Below are 17,564 nucleotides of genomic sequence, written 5' to 3'. Positions count from 1 at the left end.
AATCCGTTGTTTGTGAGTGCAGCTTTAAGTACAGTCAGCCAACACGAATTGATGCCCTGTCACTGCTTACACTCAACTGGCAGTTCATTAGGAACACCTAGCTAAAACTAATATAGTCCAATGCAACAGTCCTGCAATAAATCCTCCTGTTGTGAAAGTTATAATGTTCAGTTTTTTTTGCTGATACAACTTTTTGGTCAGTTTTTGCTCCCAATGTATAACCTACCCTCACTGATGTAAATAGGGTGGACAAAATAATAGAAACGCCTCTCTTCAATAAAAACAGAACATTTTAACCATTACGAAGATCAGATTTATTGCAGGACTGTCATATTAGACTGCATTAGTTTTAACTAAGTGTACCTAATAAACTGCCAACTGAGTATATATAGCCTAGAGGTGGACCACCAGCTGACTCCAGAGGAGGTCTGTCTTCTTCCACCATCGGCTGCTTCTAACAGGTTTAACAAATGATACCTAGTGGGCTGTGTGAGGACCCACCGCTGTGTGGCTCTGTCAGAAACCCCAACTGAGCTAACACATGATGCCCTCGCCCGCACGCCCATTGCCTCTCCGTCATTTGGATTGGCTTGCTCCACAACTGGACAGGAAGTCTGCTAATCTGTAACTTGATCCGGGGGAAGGAAGAAGTCAGGAACCAGCCTTCAGTGCTTTCACCAATCGTATTCATCACCAGAGCCGGACCGAGGCTCATTTAGAGCGGGAGCACGGCTTAACTAAACATCTTCTCCATAAAATAAATGCTTCCAGGTTACTCCCAGTCCAGGTTCCACTCAGAGGAGCATCTGATCTCAATTACCAGGAATGCCATAGGAAGCATTGAGCCTCGGTTTGCAGCCTGCGCCAACCGCACCATGGCAACCAGCAGAATGTCTACGAGCCCCGCGCAGATAGGGAGTCCTTTTCAGGCACTTGTAAGGCGGGAAATGATGATTTGATAATTAGTTCCTGATGTGTCCCATTCTTTTTCATATCAATCATGTCTAGGAAACAGAATGTAATTCACATACAGTTTGCTGTTTGAAGCTGCAGAGGCTGGTCTGTTGGTGTAGTGAACATCCAGTGGAGAGTGATGTGTGGATGCCCACAGCGGTGAAACTTCAAGAATAAACACCAGGAAAACGTAAAGCACTGAAAAGAAAGAAAACACCAAGGATCGATAGTTCTGAGCACGTTTCAAAATTCAGAGTGAAGAGAGTGAAAATATCTGTGAGTGCTCTGACGCAGTTTCCAAGATGGATGGGTTTTTGTCTTTGCACTTGAGACATGCCTACAGTTCCCAGAAAACCCCAACTTAAGCAGTGGGAGGAGTGAAAATTAGTGCTGCATTCAAGTGCTCCTCATTTACTCCTTCAAAAGATCAAAGGTTTTACTTACTGGTTCCAAAACTTAAATGTTTGGGATGATAAAATATGAATATCTGGTGTATATAAGTAACACAGATCTGGTATTTTACCACTTGCTGTTAAAACTGGACGGTTTTTCAATCAAAAAGATTTGTCCAATGTGCTGTCTTTATGATAGAAAGAATGACTTCCATTTTTTTTGCTACTGAAAATACTTTGTCTGCTGTTTATCATAAGTCACAACAGTGTCATTACTTCAGATAAAAAAAACCAAACCTATATAATGTAAATCCTATTGGACAACTGCCCTGCTGCAGGTGACTATCTCTTGAAGCTGTTTGAGAGTGTGCGAAGGTGTCATCAAAGCAAGAATGGGTACTTTGAAGAATCAAAAATCGAAAACATTTTGCTTCGTTAACACTATATATATTTAAATTTGGAGGAAAATTATAAGCCATCGTCTCTGTCTTAAAGCCTTACAGAATCACATAAACACACCCTATAACACATACGGACCAAACTTGGCACAACGTACAATCTAGTCCGAGAGTGACAAGAAGCTGAGCTCATATGGTTTTGGCATGTGAAGCACGACACATACTGTACCCTCCTTGAAGATGACAGGATATGGAAAGAAACCTTATCACTGCTGTTGTGGTTTCTGGTTGGCAAGATGAACTAGCTGCTGACATTTAATCAGAAATGATGATGTCAAAGAAACAAGGAGGAAGAAATTCAGGATATGAGACTATAGAAAAGATGTGATTGGGAAACTAACTGAAATTACAGGGCCACTGGAAAGAAATGACTTATAATGACGTTAATTATTTTCTGACGCTGACTTCAAAAACATATTCAGTAACATAATATGAAACTTCAGAGAGAGATTGCAACAATCTTTGAGGTCTGCAAAGTTTAAAATAATTAGCTGAACATGTTTTGGTCAAGATTTAACTTATCTCCATGTGGACACTGTAGACAAGCTAGTCCTAAAATTGCTACAGTATGCAGGAAATTACTCAGGAGAGTTACTTCAACAGGCAAAAATCTCACAAAGGTTTGGCTCAGATAATGTCTCTGTGGGAAGATATCAAAGATCAGAACCTGGCAACTCAGTTGCACTGTGTGGTTTGTTTTTTGAAAGGAACCTCTTCAGCTGCAAACAAGCAGTTTTCATGTTTATTCTTTTCCACCCTTATTCCAAATCACATTGATTACCCACCGGTGTCAGTGGTTCTGCTTGTCTGTTACTTTTTGTGATAGACTGCTGACCTCTGCAGGGAGTTTTCTCTGCTTTCTCATCATCATATGTACGGATCATATGTACAGGAATGAGGAAAGACAGTGAGGAAGCTGACAACAGAACTAATCCATAGGACAGGGACAAAAGGTGGAGAGTGTTACACCTACAGTTGATATATTTATATCCCTACGAACAACCAATTCACCACTGTTCAGTTTGTAAAATGTAAGAAAACAGTGGGAACATAACCATCATTATTCTCTGAAGTGTTTTTCTCTATTTCCAACAGTAGGTGCCCTCGCTGTGTCAACATCCAAGGTACTTAAGTCCATCCATGGATTATTATAACTTAATACCATACACCAGTGGTGGAGGAAGAATCCATATCCTTTAGTAAGGAAAAAATACTAATATCACACTGAAAAATACTGTATTATAAGTAAAAGTCCATTTACAATGTTACTTAAGTAAAAAGTATATAAGTATTACCATGTGTAATCAACATTTTACTGTTGTAGTTGAGGTGTAGCTAATTAACCTGATGATTTTTCTATCATTACCTTGTAAATTCTAATGAAGGGTAATGTGGTGTTTATTGGGTACCTATCTGCTGATTTTTGTAAAACACATTGGTTTTAATTTATAATTCTGTGAGCTTGTTTCATAAGTGAGGCATTGAGGATATTATAATTTGCCAGCAGGTGGAGTTAGAGTGCTGTGAAGTTTTCCTTTGACTATAATGATTTGAATGCCACATGAAAACCATTAATCTTCATCATCTCAAGACACAAATTTTTACTCCGACATGCTAGATGGGTTTAAAAATGATTTAAAAATGATTTTAAAAAGTTATCTGGAGCCAAGTGAAGTAGGCTTCTGTTGAATTCTCTTGAAGACTAAATGGAGGAAGTCGAGGAAACTGTGGTACCGCCCATTCTTGACAGCTGATGTTATAAAGCCACTTACACCATGTCAGTTAGCGTTTTTTTGGAGAGAGTTTTAAATATTCTTTCTAGAAACAGAGTAACACTGCAATTTTTTTTTAATTTTAATTAAATTTTTAAATTCACCCATCCTTGGACCTTTGAGCCAGTCAAGGAAGTCATGAGAGGTGAGTTCAAAATTTATTTTGTACAAAATCTGCCCACTGAAGATGATTTCTTATAAGGCAGTTATGATATAAATCCCTTATTTATTTTGTAAAATAGAGTTTAGCGTCTTCTCCATCTGGGTGTCTGTCAACCTGCTGCTGCTGGAGGGCTCACCATGTGCTGGTGACTCAAGTGTTGGTAAGTAGGTTTTTCTTCCATCACAACTTAGCATAGTTTTAGACTATATATAGTTTAGACTGATAATCAGGTTAGAATTAATGAACTAATTGTGTATTTTGTGATGAGAACTGTTTTTTTTTTTATTTTATAAAAAGCTTGTCATATTCAGATATTCATGTAATTGGCAATTAGCACAGCTGCGGTTACTGCTTTTAACATTTGCAACATTATTTTGTATTGAAGTCACCATCTATTGCTTAACCTTCTGGATTCTGATTGGTGGTAAGGTGTGGATTTAGTAACCAAACAGTTAAAGCTCAGCTAAAGATCTTGGAACTACGCTAATTTGTGTAACTACTGACAAAAATTGGAAAGAAAATTATAAATTGCTTCTCAGTGAGAATTAGGGCCCGACCGATATGGATTTTTTGGGGCCGATGCCGATTCCGATATTAGGGAATAAAAAATTCTGATAAATGATATATATCAGCCGATTCAATTTTTACATTTTTCAATTTAAAAAAAGATGAAATACCTGTCTTTGATGGCTTGAATATAGTTCCAAACACTTGTTACAAAGATAGAAATTGAAGGGAGAACATTTTACTATTTCCAAATGCTTTTATTACAGAAAGTGTGTAGAACAAGCAGCATATGAACAATTTGAACATAAAATAAACTAAAAATATGATGTGCAAAAAGGCAGGAAACCTCTATCTGTATGAATGAAGACATTTACTTTCACATGCCCCTCAGTACCAGAGTTGTGGCTATAGTGCAAAAAGCACAACTTTTTTAGTAAACATCTTTGAAAACAAACAATAAAAAGTAACTGCCAAAGATTGAGGTATTTTGTTATGTGGGGCATAAGAACAATATTAACATAATAACATTCTTTTCACAAGCCCCTACAACTGTGAGTCCCTCTTAAATTAAGGCAAACGGCTCGGTTTAGGCCTGGCAAATGCGCTGTCGGCTCTTCAGTCTTCACTAATTCACTCTGCTGCGGTTTGACTGTGAAGCGTGACATGAAAGCAGTCGGAGCGTCCTCTACTGGATACGTAACACAAGGACATCATTTCTAAGAAAAATACCATTTTACCTGCATTTTATTAGTGAAAAATAAGTGCAAACATCGGCGTCAATCGGCCAACTTTTGGCCGATTACCGATTATTCTCTAATGGCTATAATCGACTGATTAAATCGGCCGGCCGATTAATTGGTCGGGCCCTAGGGAGAATTATGCAAATTTAATTTTAAATCACATTTGAGTGAATCAGGTCCAAATCAACAAACAGTAGGAACATGAAAGAGAACTTGTGTAAATGAATGACTGATAGTTTTAATTGGTAAAAGGCTGAACGTGCTCATGTTCATCAAACAAACTCTTCTCAAATACTTGTTAAGGTCTTGTGGAACAAGTATTGAGAGCTTGACTTATTTCTAATTTATTAAACTTTAAATTTAAATTTACCTAGAAATCTTTTTTTTTTTCTAAATTTATTTTTTTGGCCTTTATTGATAGTGCAGTAGAAAGACAGGAAATGGGGAGGCAGAGAGAGGGGGAATGACAAGCAGCTAAGGGCTTGTCTGATGCGGGACTCGAACCGGGCCATCTGCAGCGAGGACTGTAGCCTCTGCACATGCAACTGAGCTGCTTGACGCCCTTAGAAATTTTTTTTGAATTTACTGCCATGTCGCAGGTCCTGTGAGTTTCCTTGCTTCCATTTTGCCCAGTGCATGCTGGGATAGGCTCACAATTTAATTTAAGCCACCGTCGAGTAGACTTTGGTGAATGAGTGATGATCTGCATTACACTCATTAAACTGCATAAAAAACAGAATTCAGGCTAATTTTGCATTTTACCCATATTAAACATTCTGCAGTAAGTAACTAAACCTACTTATTTTTTAGATTGGATCCTAGTCTGTCTATAAACATGCACGTGCTTCCTTGGCTTTCCTGGAAGAGTGAGGCCTCGATATAATTATCATGTCAGTAACAACATGCATGCATTCAAACACTTTCTCCTTTTAGAAACCTACATTTATGTGTTGTTTGAGTACAGAGGGCATGCTTATCTCTCGTCTCATTCACAGCTAATGAGGAAGAAGAAGTTGTAGTGTCACATTATCTCAGTGAGCCTCTGCAAGTTCGAAGGGAGAACAGGAAGCTGTATTATAACTGCAGAGGATGTTAAAGATATGGGGTGGTGGTTATGATGGGTGGTCAGCAGCAGCAAAATTTTGCTCAGATGCAGTGAAGTTTAGTTACAGTTACTGTGAAGATAGAGACTGCAATCTAAAGCTATAATGAAAAGGCTTTTTAACCTCCATGTATTCACAGTTACACACATTCACACCGGGAAAGTTACCCAGTACAACCAGTGTGATCTGTTGGCTGCTGGGCAGCTCCAGTGAGTTTTGCTCATACAGGCCCATCAGTGGTGATGATGACCTTTAGGCCACAGCTGGTTACCTTTTCTGATGTAGTGATAATGTGAATTCATGTAAGTCTAGGGTTGTCTTAAGCTTTAAAGACTAACATTGATTAGGAAATGTAACACCTCAACACAGAGAGGTTCTGATATTCATAAGCCGACTATTTATCACCGTCATACTGTGGTAGAGCAGGGCGCCAGGGGTTGCTAATCAAATTCCAGGGGGGGCCATGTGCCACCCATCTGGTCATTTAGTTTAGCAGTGGCTACACCACACCAATTCTTCATTCATTCATTCATTCAAAGCAAGATATTGTTTTCCTCGTTTGCAGTGAATCCCTGTTGCTACTACCCTTGTCAGAACTCAGGAGTGTGTGTGAGATTTGGTACAGACGGCTACAAATGTGACTGCACTCGAACTGGCTTCTATGGAAAAAACTGCACTGTTCGTAAGTGAAACTAAATTTGATTTGTCAACCTAAATCTATGCATTGATGTGTGGGTCTGGGTTTATTTCAAAGTCACAGCCTAAGTCTCCTCCAAGGAAAAGTACCTTTGTAAATTCAACTTTCATTTTAACATGACTTGAGCACAAATGAACCCCAAACTTAAACACTGCCCTAATCTGAACCTTGTCCTCTCTAATTCTCTTCCTATTTATTTTTTATCTATTTGTATGTGCACAGCGATGAAAGCACCAGCAATTGAGATCAATGTAATAAAATTCAGAAACTTTTCAAGGACTTTTCTTTTCTTCAGAAGGTCAGAGGTCAAACGGCCTACCATCTCTGTACCCTCTATAAAGTAAAGAGCAAAAAAACATTACATCATTTTGGAGGAGGATAACCACCAGCCAAAGTGATGATTGTAACCAGTTAGTTACAATTTACAAACCCTTTACAAAGGGTGGTTTATTAAAAGTGGCGTTTATTTTTTATCTTTGTGTATAGCGGAGTTCTGGACCAGAATTCGTCTCATGCTGAAGCCCAGCCCTTCAGCGGTTCACTACATCCTCACCCACTTTCAGTGGTTCTGGTACCTGGTCAACAACTCTTTCCTGCAAGATACCTTCATGAGATTAGTGCTGACAGGTAGGTGATAAGGTTAAATCCCCCAAACAAGGCACTCAATCAGCAGAATCAGAGACCACAACATATAATATTTCAAGGAGTCATACTCACAGTAGTTTTAGTCATCAGTCCTTTATCAATTATCAGTTGGTAAACTCCTATGTTGTAAAGTCTTGTTTTAGATAAGGCATGGTGGGTTTGATGTTTGTATAATGTGAGAAGCACAGGTCATTAAAAAAGAAAGGCAAGTCTAATTCTCATGTATAGACTGCAATGAGAAATTAATCATCACATCTGGATGTGGAGTATTTTTTCTCTCGATATAGAACAAGTTCAGAAAATTTGCCTGACCAAATTTGTAACTGCAAAAGTTGGTTTGAGCCCACAAGAGGAACTGGTTTAAATAAGCATTGTGATTTCCTCTGCTAAATGTTGTTAAAGTTCTCACTTTGACCTGCTGCATGCCTTACAAGAACACTCAGACTGAAAGCATAGTCAAAGGTTAAGTCTGACGTTAGTCTATACTTTTCTTATCGACAAAAAATCCCATGAAAAGAAAAATGTGTCAGTCTCACTCAACCATAAATGCACTGGTTCCAACTAAAAATGTTTTTAAAACAGGCCAAAAATGTATAGTTTCAATCATCTAAAAGGGATGAAAAATAGCTTTGCGCTGTAGTTTTTTTTATCAAACATCACTTGTGCATTTATGGGGGACTATTTTCAGCTGCAGATTAATACACATTTGGTGTGCTATTAAGTATTTACAGCAAGAGGACAGTGGTGAAACATGCCGCCCAGAGCAAAGGTGTGGTTAATTGATATTTGAATAGATTTTGGACGACAATGGAGCTCTATCTCTCTCGTTTTTCGATTAGTGTGAAGATAGTAGGTCAAGTGACTTCCTCTTACAGCAAAAGTGTAAAAGAACCTTTTATGAGGAACTCTCAAGTGATCACATGGTTGATCAGACAGAAAACAGAGGGGTAATCTGCTGTTTTTATGTATTGCAGTCATTTAGGATCTACTAATCAACTTAAGGTGACCTCTCAAGGCCACTTATATGTAAGAGCATTTTTAATCTAATGATATCAGGCTACTTATTTGGGAATTAATTAGATGTCCAAGCATGGTGGTTCATTCATTCCAATGAAAGGTTCTGAGCCAGCAAATATGGAAATTACAAGAAAAAGAATTTTGTAGTAAACCACATATTTTCTTCCTCCCCCAAAGTCAGAAGTGACCTTATTCCAAGCCCTCCGACATACAATACCAAATATGGATACCTCAACTGGGAGTCCTACTACAACACCTCCTACTACACCCGCCTCCTCCCTGCTGTGCCTAAAGACTGCCCTTTGCCCATGGGAGCTAAAGGTGAGACTACAACACTGTAAATTTTCATATAAAACCACTATTCAAATAATGGCTTAGCTCCAAATAATATATCACTGTTGTTTGATCAGCATGATCAAATAAAGGCTGGTTAATAATGAAGGCCAGATAAAAACGGAAATGGAAAAAACAGAAAAAAGGGGAATTACGTACAGATTACAACAACTCACATGCTGAATTCAGTATAATGTCCATTTCCACAGCTCTAACTCATCAGTAGAACAACACATAATGCGATTCTCGCTCTGCTGCTCTGAGTTTCTCCTTTTTAACAGAATTAATTCCAGTTTTTCACATTAAAAGCTTGAGGATATCTTGAAATGTTTCTTTCTTTACAGGTAAACCTGTTCTTCCTGATCCCAAAGAGTTGGCAGAGCGATTCTTTAAAAGAACCAAATTTAAGCCAGACCCCCAGGGAACCAATCTGATGTTTGCCTTCATGGCACAGCACTTCACCCACCAGTTCTTCAAAACAAACCATGAGGTTCATGGTGGCTTCACCAAGGCTTTAGGACATGGGGTAAGATACATACTGACATGGTGTGTCAGCAGTCAGGTACAACCAGAATTTAATTATTATTAAACAGCTAACAATAAAACCTTTTGAGAATTAAGCACAAACGACATCGCTTTCATTGTGCATATATGTGACTTTTAAATTTATTAGTAAATATATGTATTTTTCTCTTGCTCATTCAGGTAGATGCAAATAATATTTATGGAGATAGCCTCATGCGGCAGCTTCAACTCCGGCTTCATAAAGATGGAAAGCTGAAATATCAGGTAAAGAAACAGCTTGAAATTTTGGGAACTACTGGGGAACTTCTTCTTTGTAGTTGCATAACAATAGCGATGCCTGTCCTTCCTTTAAAAGCTCCTCTCATGTCTGGAAGTACTGTAACAGGAGCCAGCAGCTGGTTAGCTTAGTTTAGCATAAATACTGTGAATGGGGGAAACAGTTAGCCCGGCTCTGTCTGGTAACAAAGTCTGCCTAAGACCACCTCAAAATCAATCTAACTTGACACGGAAGTGAATAAGCTATTCTCCAAAATGTCTGTATATCTTTAAAAGCCCATATACAAAACACAAAGCTAGAGCTAGCTAGGGTTAATAACCATCCCATACAATTGTGCCATACAACTAAGGGGAAATCCACCAGGTCGCTGACAACTAGTTTAAAGCTCCTGCAAAGGTGCCTAGCAACAAGCATAAAGATATAAATGCTTGAACTTTTGTCATTATTGACATGCTTCACATCTTGGTTCAGATGTACTTCCAACAATTCAACAGTTTTGTTCATTTTACAGTAGCCATGTGTACAAAAGTATAATTAATTTAGATTTATCAGCATTATAAAGCAGCAAGACAGCAAAACTGTGGTAATTCCCTACCTTTGCAGGTGGTGAAGTCCGATTGTCCTCGAGTATTTATATTCATTTGGTCCATTAGGGTCCACAGATCAAAAGCTTTAAAAGGGTTTTTCATTTTCAATTCAAGTATTCCAAGTTCTGAATACTGTCATGTGAAATCCATTGCAGACAGTGGGCAACTTCTTCTTCTGATGTCTTTTGTTACTCCCCGCTAGTTGAATCAGGAGCACAAGGCCTTCTCTGGGTTACAAAGGTTTATTTTGCACATCCATGCCGTCAAATATGCCGTGAGAGCTGAATAAATAAAATACATAAATCATAAATGTGTACATTACAATAATACAGAGCATTTTCATAGAGAATAACCACCTAGCAGATGTATGACAACCATAATATATAGACAAAATATAAATTCACAATCCATCAGCATCAAAGGCCACACAGTGTTAAAATAACGGCTAATAACGGCTTGCTACATTCACTGAAACGCTAACGGACTATTGTTGCTATCACGTGAACAACATTAGCATAATCAATTTGTGACCATAATAGAAGAACATAAAATAGCTTTCATACCTCATTGGCCGTCTTGACTCAAAGGGCGGTGAGGAAGGAAACGCCACGCTTTACAAATCTTCACGTAATTCCAGTCTTCATGGGATCAAACTTAAGTTTCCCTCTGCCTCACTTGCTGATCATTGGGTGCAACACCATAACAAGCCCACCTCAAACAACACCTTAGGTTCCTATGAAATATCAAACAGGTCTCTTTAAATATTTATTCTTGTGTAGCTGTGTTTTAACTATTTATATTAATCAACAAAAATTTTCCTCTATTTAAAATGTAATTTATCCTTATATTTTAAATCAAATTATTAAATGAACTTAAAAATGTATAACTGTCTCTTATGGCAGCAACATTGTTTTAGGCTGTTTTTTTGTCAGCTTTTAGGTGCAGTACTGCCACCTTATGAAATGGAGTGTGGCTCAGAATTATTCTACTGAACGGTATTATAGTCTTCTGCTAAGTCCAAAAATGTAAAAAAAAAAAAAATATATATATATATATATATATATATATATATTTATCCCTATACCCCACATGTTCTGAGTTCCATTGTAGCAATTACGCAGTTCAAGTGTGATACGATTTTTTTCCAGTCGTGTATTTGAGAATCTGACCTCTGGCCTTGAGCCTTTGGTAAAGCCTGGGGAATGATTTTCGGCCCCACCCACTATAAATAAAAATGTGAATGGTTAATTCAACTGCCACTTTTTAAACAAACACAGGCAGCTGTGGGGGCTTCCAGCCTTCTGTCCTGGTTATAAACCCCTAACTAATGAATAAGCCAGCTAACTTTTTCTCTGGCTAGAGACAACAAACGAATAGGAAAAAAAAGTTAAATTTGATTGGATAACTATTCTCACAGTTTTAGGACAGTACATTTCTGAGGAAAATTTGATAGAAAATTAGGCTAAAATCAGAATCAGAAGAGAATGTGTTTGGGCTTCTCCGAAGGCCTAGAAGGTCCCAATGGTAAATGTTACACATTTTTTGGCAATAAGTAAATTTTCAGCTGACAAAAATGCTACATAGCTCCATCCACTCTGTGAAAGTAAAAAATAATATTTTTGTAATTAGAAATTTAATAATTCAGCATGACATCAGTGAAATTACACAATAATAATTACACTGGTAGTCACTCTGGAATCCCCCCCAGTAGTAGTTTTGTGCATCTCAAGAGTAATGAGCCTTAACTTTCACTTCCTGTGTCATGATAAAATCTTTTGATAAGACTCAAACCTTATCTGAAAGCCACATTGCTTGACGATGTTGTTTCATGATAAAGACATATTAGCTATGCAGCACATTTGGTTTTAATATCTAGCCACTGGAGCACAACAAAGCAGACACTTCGAAGAATATGTCCAGTTGAAGAAAACGGGATATTCGAAAGTTTAATTAGTTCAGAATCGTAGTAACTAATAAGACACATGATTCATCTTTCAAACTTTCCCCTGACATATGGTGTATGGTCTTTGTTTTTCCACAGTTAGTAAATGGTGAGATGTACCCCCCTACAGTATCTGAGGCCCCTGTGCACATGGTGTACCCTGAAGGTTACCCTCCACAGCATCGTCTGGTCACTGGTCAGGAGTTATTTGGCATCCTGCCGGGTCTCACCATGTACGCCACCGTATGGCTGAGGGAGCACAACAGAGTCTGTGATGTCCTTAAGGCTGAACATCCCACCTGGGATGATGAGCAGCTTTTCCAGACCACCAGACTCATCATTATTGGTGAGGGGCTCAGGAGCACATGCATATATGGTTTAAGTCACATTTTTGTGTCAGCGTTGTCAAAAATTTATAGTACTGCTTTCACCAAATAATAAAAAACCTGCTATTTTTTAACCTACAGTATATCAATCAGTTTTGACTCTTAATAGGTTTGTGAAAGAACTCAAGTTTAAAATTTGCCTTTACTTTTACAGATTTATTTTCCTTTTAAGTGCAGTCCACATAGTAAGTAAGAAAGTAAATTATATGACATTTGCTTAGTGAAGGGCTTCACAATGAAAGCATTCAATATCAAAAACAACAAAAAAAAAATAGAAGTTATTAAAAAGAGAATACCATATTTACCAGTAATTTATCAGTATCAGTAACATCAGTAAAAAATCCTTGAGCTTTGACGTGAAGTTTTTTTATGACTCCATGTCAGTTGTCTGTCCATCTCATTCTCATGAACAACATATCTCAGGAACAGCTTGAGGGAATTTGGCACAAATGTTCACTTGGACTCAAGGACAAGTGATTCGATTTTGTCGTCAAAGGTCAAAGGTCAAAGGTCACAAAACACATTTTTGGTCATAAGAAGAGTAATAATAGGATAAAATGATGAAGTGATGGCATTTTATATCCAAAAGGTCAAAGGTCAACTCCACTGTAACATCTTATCTCCATTATTCAATGCCATAACTCAGGAACAGAAGGGGAGATTGTGACAATTTGAAAAGGGAAAGAAAAGGGAGAAAAATGACAACATCAATGTTAAGGCACAGGATCCTAAACATTCTACTGAAAAGGTTAACTATGTATATACGTTTGACAATGAAAATAATCATCGTTGCACACACTTTTAACAAATTAACAGTTCAAATTTCCATCCTTGTGTTTCTTCTAAATGTTTTTTATGTTGATAAAGTTTGACACAGTGTGTGACATCAAGTTATGGTTTTATTTTTTGACCCCCAGGGGAAATCATCAACATTATAATAGAGGAGTATGTGCAGCAGCTGAGTGGTTACCAGCTGAAGCTGAAGTTTGACCCCTCCCTGCTCTTCAATGTGCGTTTCCAGTACAGCAATCGCATCGCCCTGGAGTTCTGCCAGCTCTACCACTGGCACCCTCTGATGCCTGACAGCTTCCTCATCGACGGAGATGAAATCACATACCCCCAGTTTTTGTACAACACCTCACTCCTCACGCATTACGGGGTGGAGAAACTGGTGGATGCTTTCTCTCGACAGCCTGCAGGACAGGTAGTGGCTTCACATCCTGTACAGGTGTACAAGAGGTCAAAACTAGCTACAGTCTTCTTAGTTTAATTGAAATAAGTTATAAACATAAGCATACGTTTTATCCTGAACCTCAGAACACATTGTCATTATTTTTTAATGAAAAAAGACAATGATTGTATGTGGTGTCAGTTGAACGTAATACTTCAAAGTGGATAAATCACATCTGTGCCGTAACTGGTCGATGAAAATTAGGCCGACATATATCACATTAAAAATACATATGTATGACGGGAAATGCCATGGAGGAAGTTGACCTTTTCTTTATCATGTGTCCCTCTTTCTTGCCTTAAATATGTTGCATCATGGGCATGCCAGTATCTCACCTTGTTAAGCATGTATCATGTATCAGGATTGAGGCCTCTCTCACTCCCCTGCCTTCCCTGTCGTAGTTAGAAATAAATAAAACAGCAGAAATGCCCAAAAATATAATATAATATGCAGTGGGGTTCAAAAGTCTGAGACCACTTTCCCATTCACTTGAATATGTTATATTCAGTATGTTGTATCATGAGGATCATTACAAACCCCATTAAGCCTCTGAATGCAAACACTTTGAGTAAGTTAACTTGTCCTAAAGGAAACACAAAGGGACTTATAGTGAGCACACCATGAACCCAGAAATAAAGAGAATATAAGAGCAAGAAAGAGAACTCCTCTGCTCTGTCATTTAGTCTTTCTGCTCACTTCTATGTGAAAGATAGAGGAAAGATCTCTCACTTAGATCAGTGATGGTGTTACATGTCACTCAACACATATTTATAACCACTAAACCACTAAGTTTTTTTTTCAATTCCACATTAAAGTGCACTTCCTCTCAAAATTACTTCCTCAAGATAACACTCATATACAGCCTTTCAGCAGCATCATATGCATGCAAAGTGATGCATCTTTTTTGCTGAGACCGCGATACACAGTGTGGAGTGTTTCTGCCAGCTAAGCAGCAAGAGGAGGGACTGTTTACCTCTCCCTGTTTGTTCTTTGGTTCAAGGTGTTACAGAACAGTTGATTAAAATTATATTGTAACTTTCCTTGTCTTTCAGATTGGTGGAGGTCACAACTCTCATGAAGCTGTTCTCAAAGTGGCAGAAATGGTCATCAAAGAGTCCAGAACAGCACGTGTGCAGCCCTTCAATCAGTACAGGAAGAAGTTTAACCTGAAGCCATACACCTCTTTTTCTGAGTTTACTGGTAAGCAGGAATAATGTTGCAACAACAACTTGCTTCCGAAAGTTTCTTGCCTGTTTATCTCGTTCATGTGTAGATAGGGAAATTTGGCATTTGCACTTTTGACTTGAAGCATGAATGAGCAGGATGTGTTGGCAACATCTTGACCACAGCTTGGTATAAAGTGAAAAAATATCATTATCATCGCAGAGATTAAATTGTTGTTTTGCTCTGTGGTAACTCTTGTTTCCTTCTAGAGAATGTTTCTGTTTCTGTTACAAACACATCTTACTTTTCTCACAAGCTACATTAGTGAAAAAGAGTCACAACCTGAGCTGATGTGTAGAATTCAATAAACTGTAACGTCCTTTTGCATCTGATTTGAGCAGCACTGGGAAAAGAAATCATTATTTTGTAGCAGAATACTGATATTACTTTGTATTATACGTCAATTCTTTTCTTAAACGGTTCCTAAAACTTAAAAACTGCAAGTTGCTACTGATAATTCTTCTCATACTGGCTAAAACAAGCTGGTACAATTGTCCTTTTATTCAGCCACATCCTCCAAACTGCAAACTGCACTATGGGGAATTGGCATTATAGCACAATACAGTCAGACGTAGCAAGTGTTTCATATTAGTTTAAAAAAAAAAAAGTAGAAAAAAATCCTAAATTTACAGCCCCGTTTGCAGCACTATGAGGCTGCTCTCTATCAGGGATGTCTATGATACAACAACGAACAACCATTAAGTTAATCACCAGTTGTTTTATCTTTTCCTTTCAGATGACAAAGAAATGGCCAGAGGTTTAGAGGAACTCTACGGGGACATTGATGCTTTGGAGTTTTACCCTGGAGTCATGCTGGAGAAAGCACGTCCGAATGGTATATTTGGTGAGAGTATGGTTGAGATGGGTGCTCCCTTCTCCCTGAAAGGCCTGCTGGGAAACCCCATCTGCTCACCTGAGTATTGGAAGCCCAGCACCTTCGGGGGAGAGACAGGCTTCAATATCGTCAAAACTTCCACTTTGAAGAAACTGGTGTGTCTCAACACCAAGTGGTGTCCGTACGTGGACTTCCATGTTCCACGCAATGAGGAGGAGGCAAAACCCAGGAAACCATCTACTGAACTTTAATGAATAATCACCTGGTGACTGCATTAATCATAGTCATTTTTATTATGTGTGTGTTGTAAATTCTGTTATAATCCCACTCAGACTGGAGGAAAGAAAGGGTGATTGCAATTGTGCACTTGCCTGCATTGAATGGTACAGTGTATATATATACCTCCTGAAAATACAGCTGAAAAATTGTACACACTCTTTTCTGTTGATATCAATGTATACATTACCATTTAACAAAATCTCTGGACCAATAAAATGAATTTGAATTTGATTATGGTATAACTGAGTGATTGATTTGTTCTTTATCTTACTTTTCCTTTGTCTTATTTCATTTTCAAAATAAATTACACGTTGAAAGAGAATTCACTGTATTTTAAATACATACAATTTTCCGTCATCCCATGTATCTGTGATAATCTGTACAAAAGAAAATGTTGCAATTTAAAATAGCAGTTGATAGTTTGGCAATGAGCAGCTCCACTGGGGAAGTTTTGGGGTTAGGTGACGTTCTTAAGAAGTCTTAAGCAAGGGAGTTGGTTGAAGTGGCTGCCAAAACAGACACACCATTTTATTACAGGTTTTAACCATTACAGGTTTTAATAGCTTTTTAAATTCATGTACAGTTTCAGCTATGTTAGCAGCGTGGCTCTGAGGATGGCAGACTGAAATATTTCAGTATTTAGTTGACAGATTGATGATGAATCCCTTTGACTTTTGTGGCTCCTGTCACTTTTCTGTTTGTGCCACCAGTGAGTCAAAGTTTTCACTTATCCTGCAAAATATCTCAATATCTACCAGATGCATTGGCACAAAATTGATGAATCCTACAGACTGTACTGACTTTTCTTATCAAGCATGGTACCATGCAAAAATGAGGTGAACATTATATCTGCTTAGCGTCAGCATGTTAGCATTGTCATCATGAGCATGTTAGCAGGTCACATCAGCATTTAGCTGAGGTAGAGCCTCATGGGGCCACTATCATAGTTGTCACATGAGTTTCTGTACAAAATGGCTAAATGTGCTGCATCTGAGTTCACACACAGAGTAACAGGAAACAGAGGGTGGTGTTATGTATGATTAAGTGGTCACACACACTAATGTGGTTTTGTTGTTGTCCCAAACGTAAGGAGGTGTTACATACATAAATTTACACAAGTTTAGTGTTGAGTTGCTGCACTCGGTAGACCATGAAACCAAAACTGCTGTGTCATGGAGGCAATGATGAAGACATACTGTGCAGCCGGTATAGTACCAAACAACAGATAAAATCATAACATAACATACTTGAGTGGACTTTACTACTGTTGCTACATTTTTAAAGACACATCTACTTAAAACATATTTTTGGTTTACTGTCTGGGCTAGATTAGCTCTCACAGTAAGGTTAAGTAAATGAAGAACAAGAAAAGTATGGTTGTACTGACCTCTATGGGTTTCAATTTTAACATTGCTGAATGTTGTCGCTGCACTTGTTCACTCAGCAGTGATGAAGCAGCACATCACTTTGAGGGTTTGAGCTTTTCAGCTTCTAGAG

General features: G+C 38.1%; 1 protein-coding gene across 1 annotated transcript; it reads left to right on the top strand.

The window, feature by feature from the left end:
- The first annotated feature begins 3,562 nt into the window (after nucleotides 1–3,562).
- On the top strand, nucleotides 3,563–16,298 carry ptgs1 (prostaglandin-endoperoxide synthase 1). The gene is made up of 11 exons (XM_023417095.2): nucleotides 3,563–3,721; nucleotides 3,819–3,899; nucleotides 6,655–6,771; nucleotides 7,273–7,413; nucleotides 8,626–8,769; nucleotides 9,126–9,307; nucleotides 9,487–9,570; nucleotides 12,212–12,458; nucleotides 13,416–13,702; nucleotides 14,782–14,929; nucleotides 15,690–16,298. Exons 1-11 carry the CDS (start codon nucleotides 3,715–3,717, stop codon nucleotides 16,037–16,039), a joined length of 1,788 nt encoding a protein of 595 aa, XP_023272863.1. The 5' UTR covers nucleotides 3,563–3,714; the 3' UTR covers nucleotides 16,040–16,298.
- Nucleotides 16,299–17,564: the final 1,266 nt, after the last annotated feature.

The sequence above is a fragment of the Seriola lalandi genome, unplaced genomic scaffold (assembly GCF_002814215.2).
Source record: "Seriola lalandi dorsalis isolate HSWRI2012SDOR001 ecotype SW California unplaced genomic scaffold, Sedor1 jcf7180002054572, whole genome shotgun sequence".
In the NCBI taxonomy this organism is placed as follows: domain Eukaryota; kingdom Metazoa; phylum Chordata; class Actinopteri; order Carangiformes; family Carangidae; genus Seriola; species Seriola lalandi.
This window is presented reverse-complemented; position numbering and strand designations above follow the sequence as displayed.

What these genes read in the sequence shown, in the direction of transcription:
- ptgs1 (XM_023417095.2), top strand. An exon ending in ATGGAAAGCTGAAATATCAG is followed by an intron (nt 9,571 to 12,211) that starts GTAAAGAAACAG and finishes GTTTTTCCACAG; the next exon opens with TTAGTAAATGGTGAGATGTA. An exon ending in CACCAGACTCATCATTATTG is followed by an intron (nt 12,459 to 13,415) that starts GTGAGGGGCTCA and finishes TTTGACCCCCAG; the next exon opens with GGGAAATCATCAACATTATA.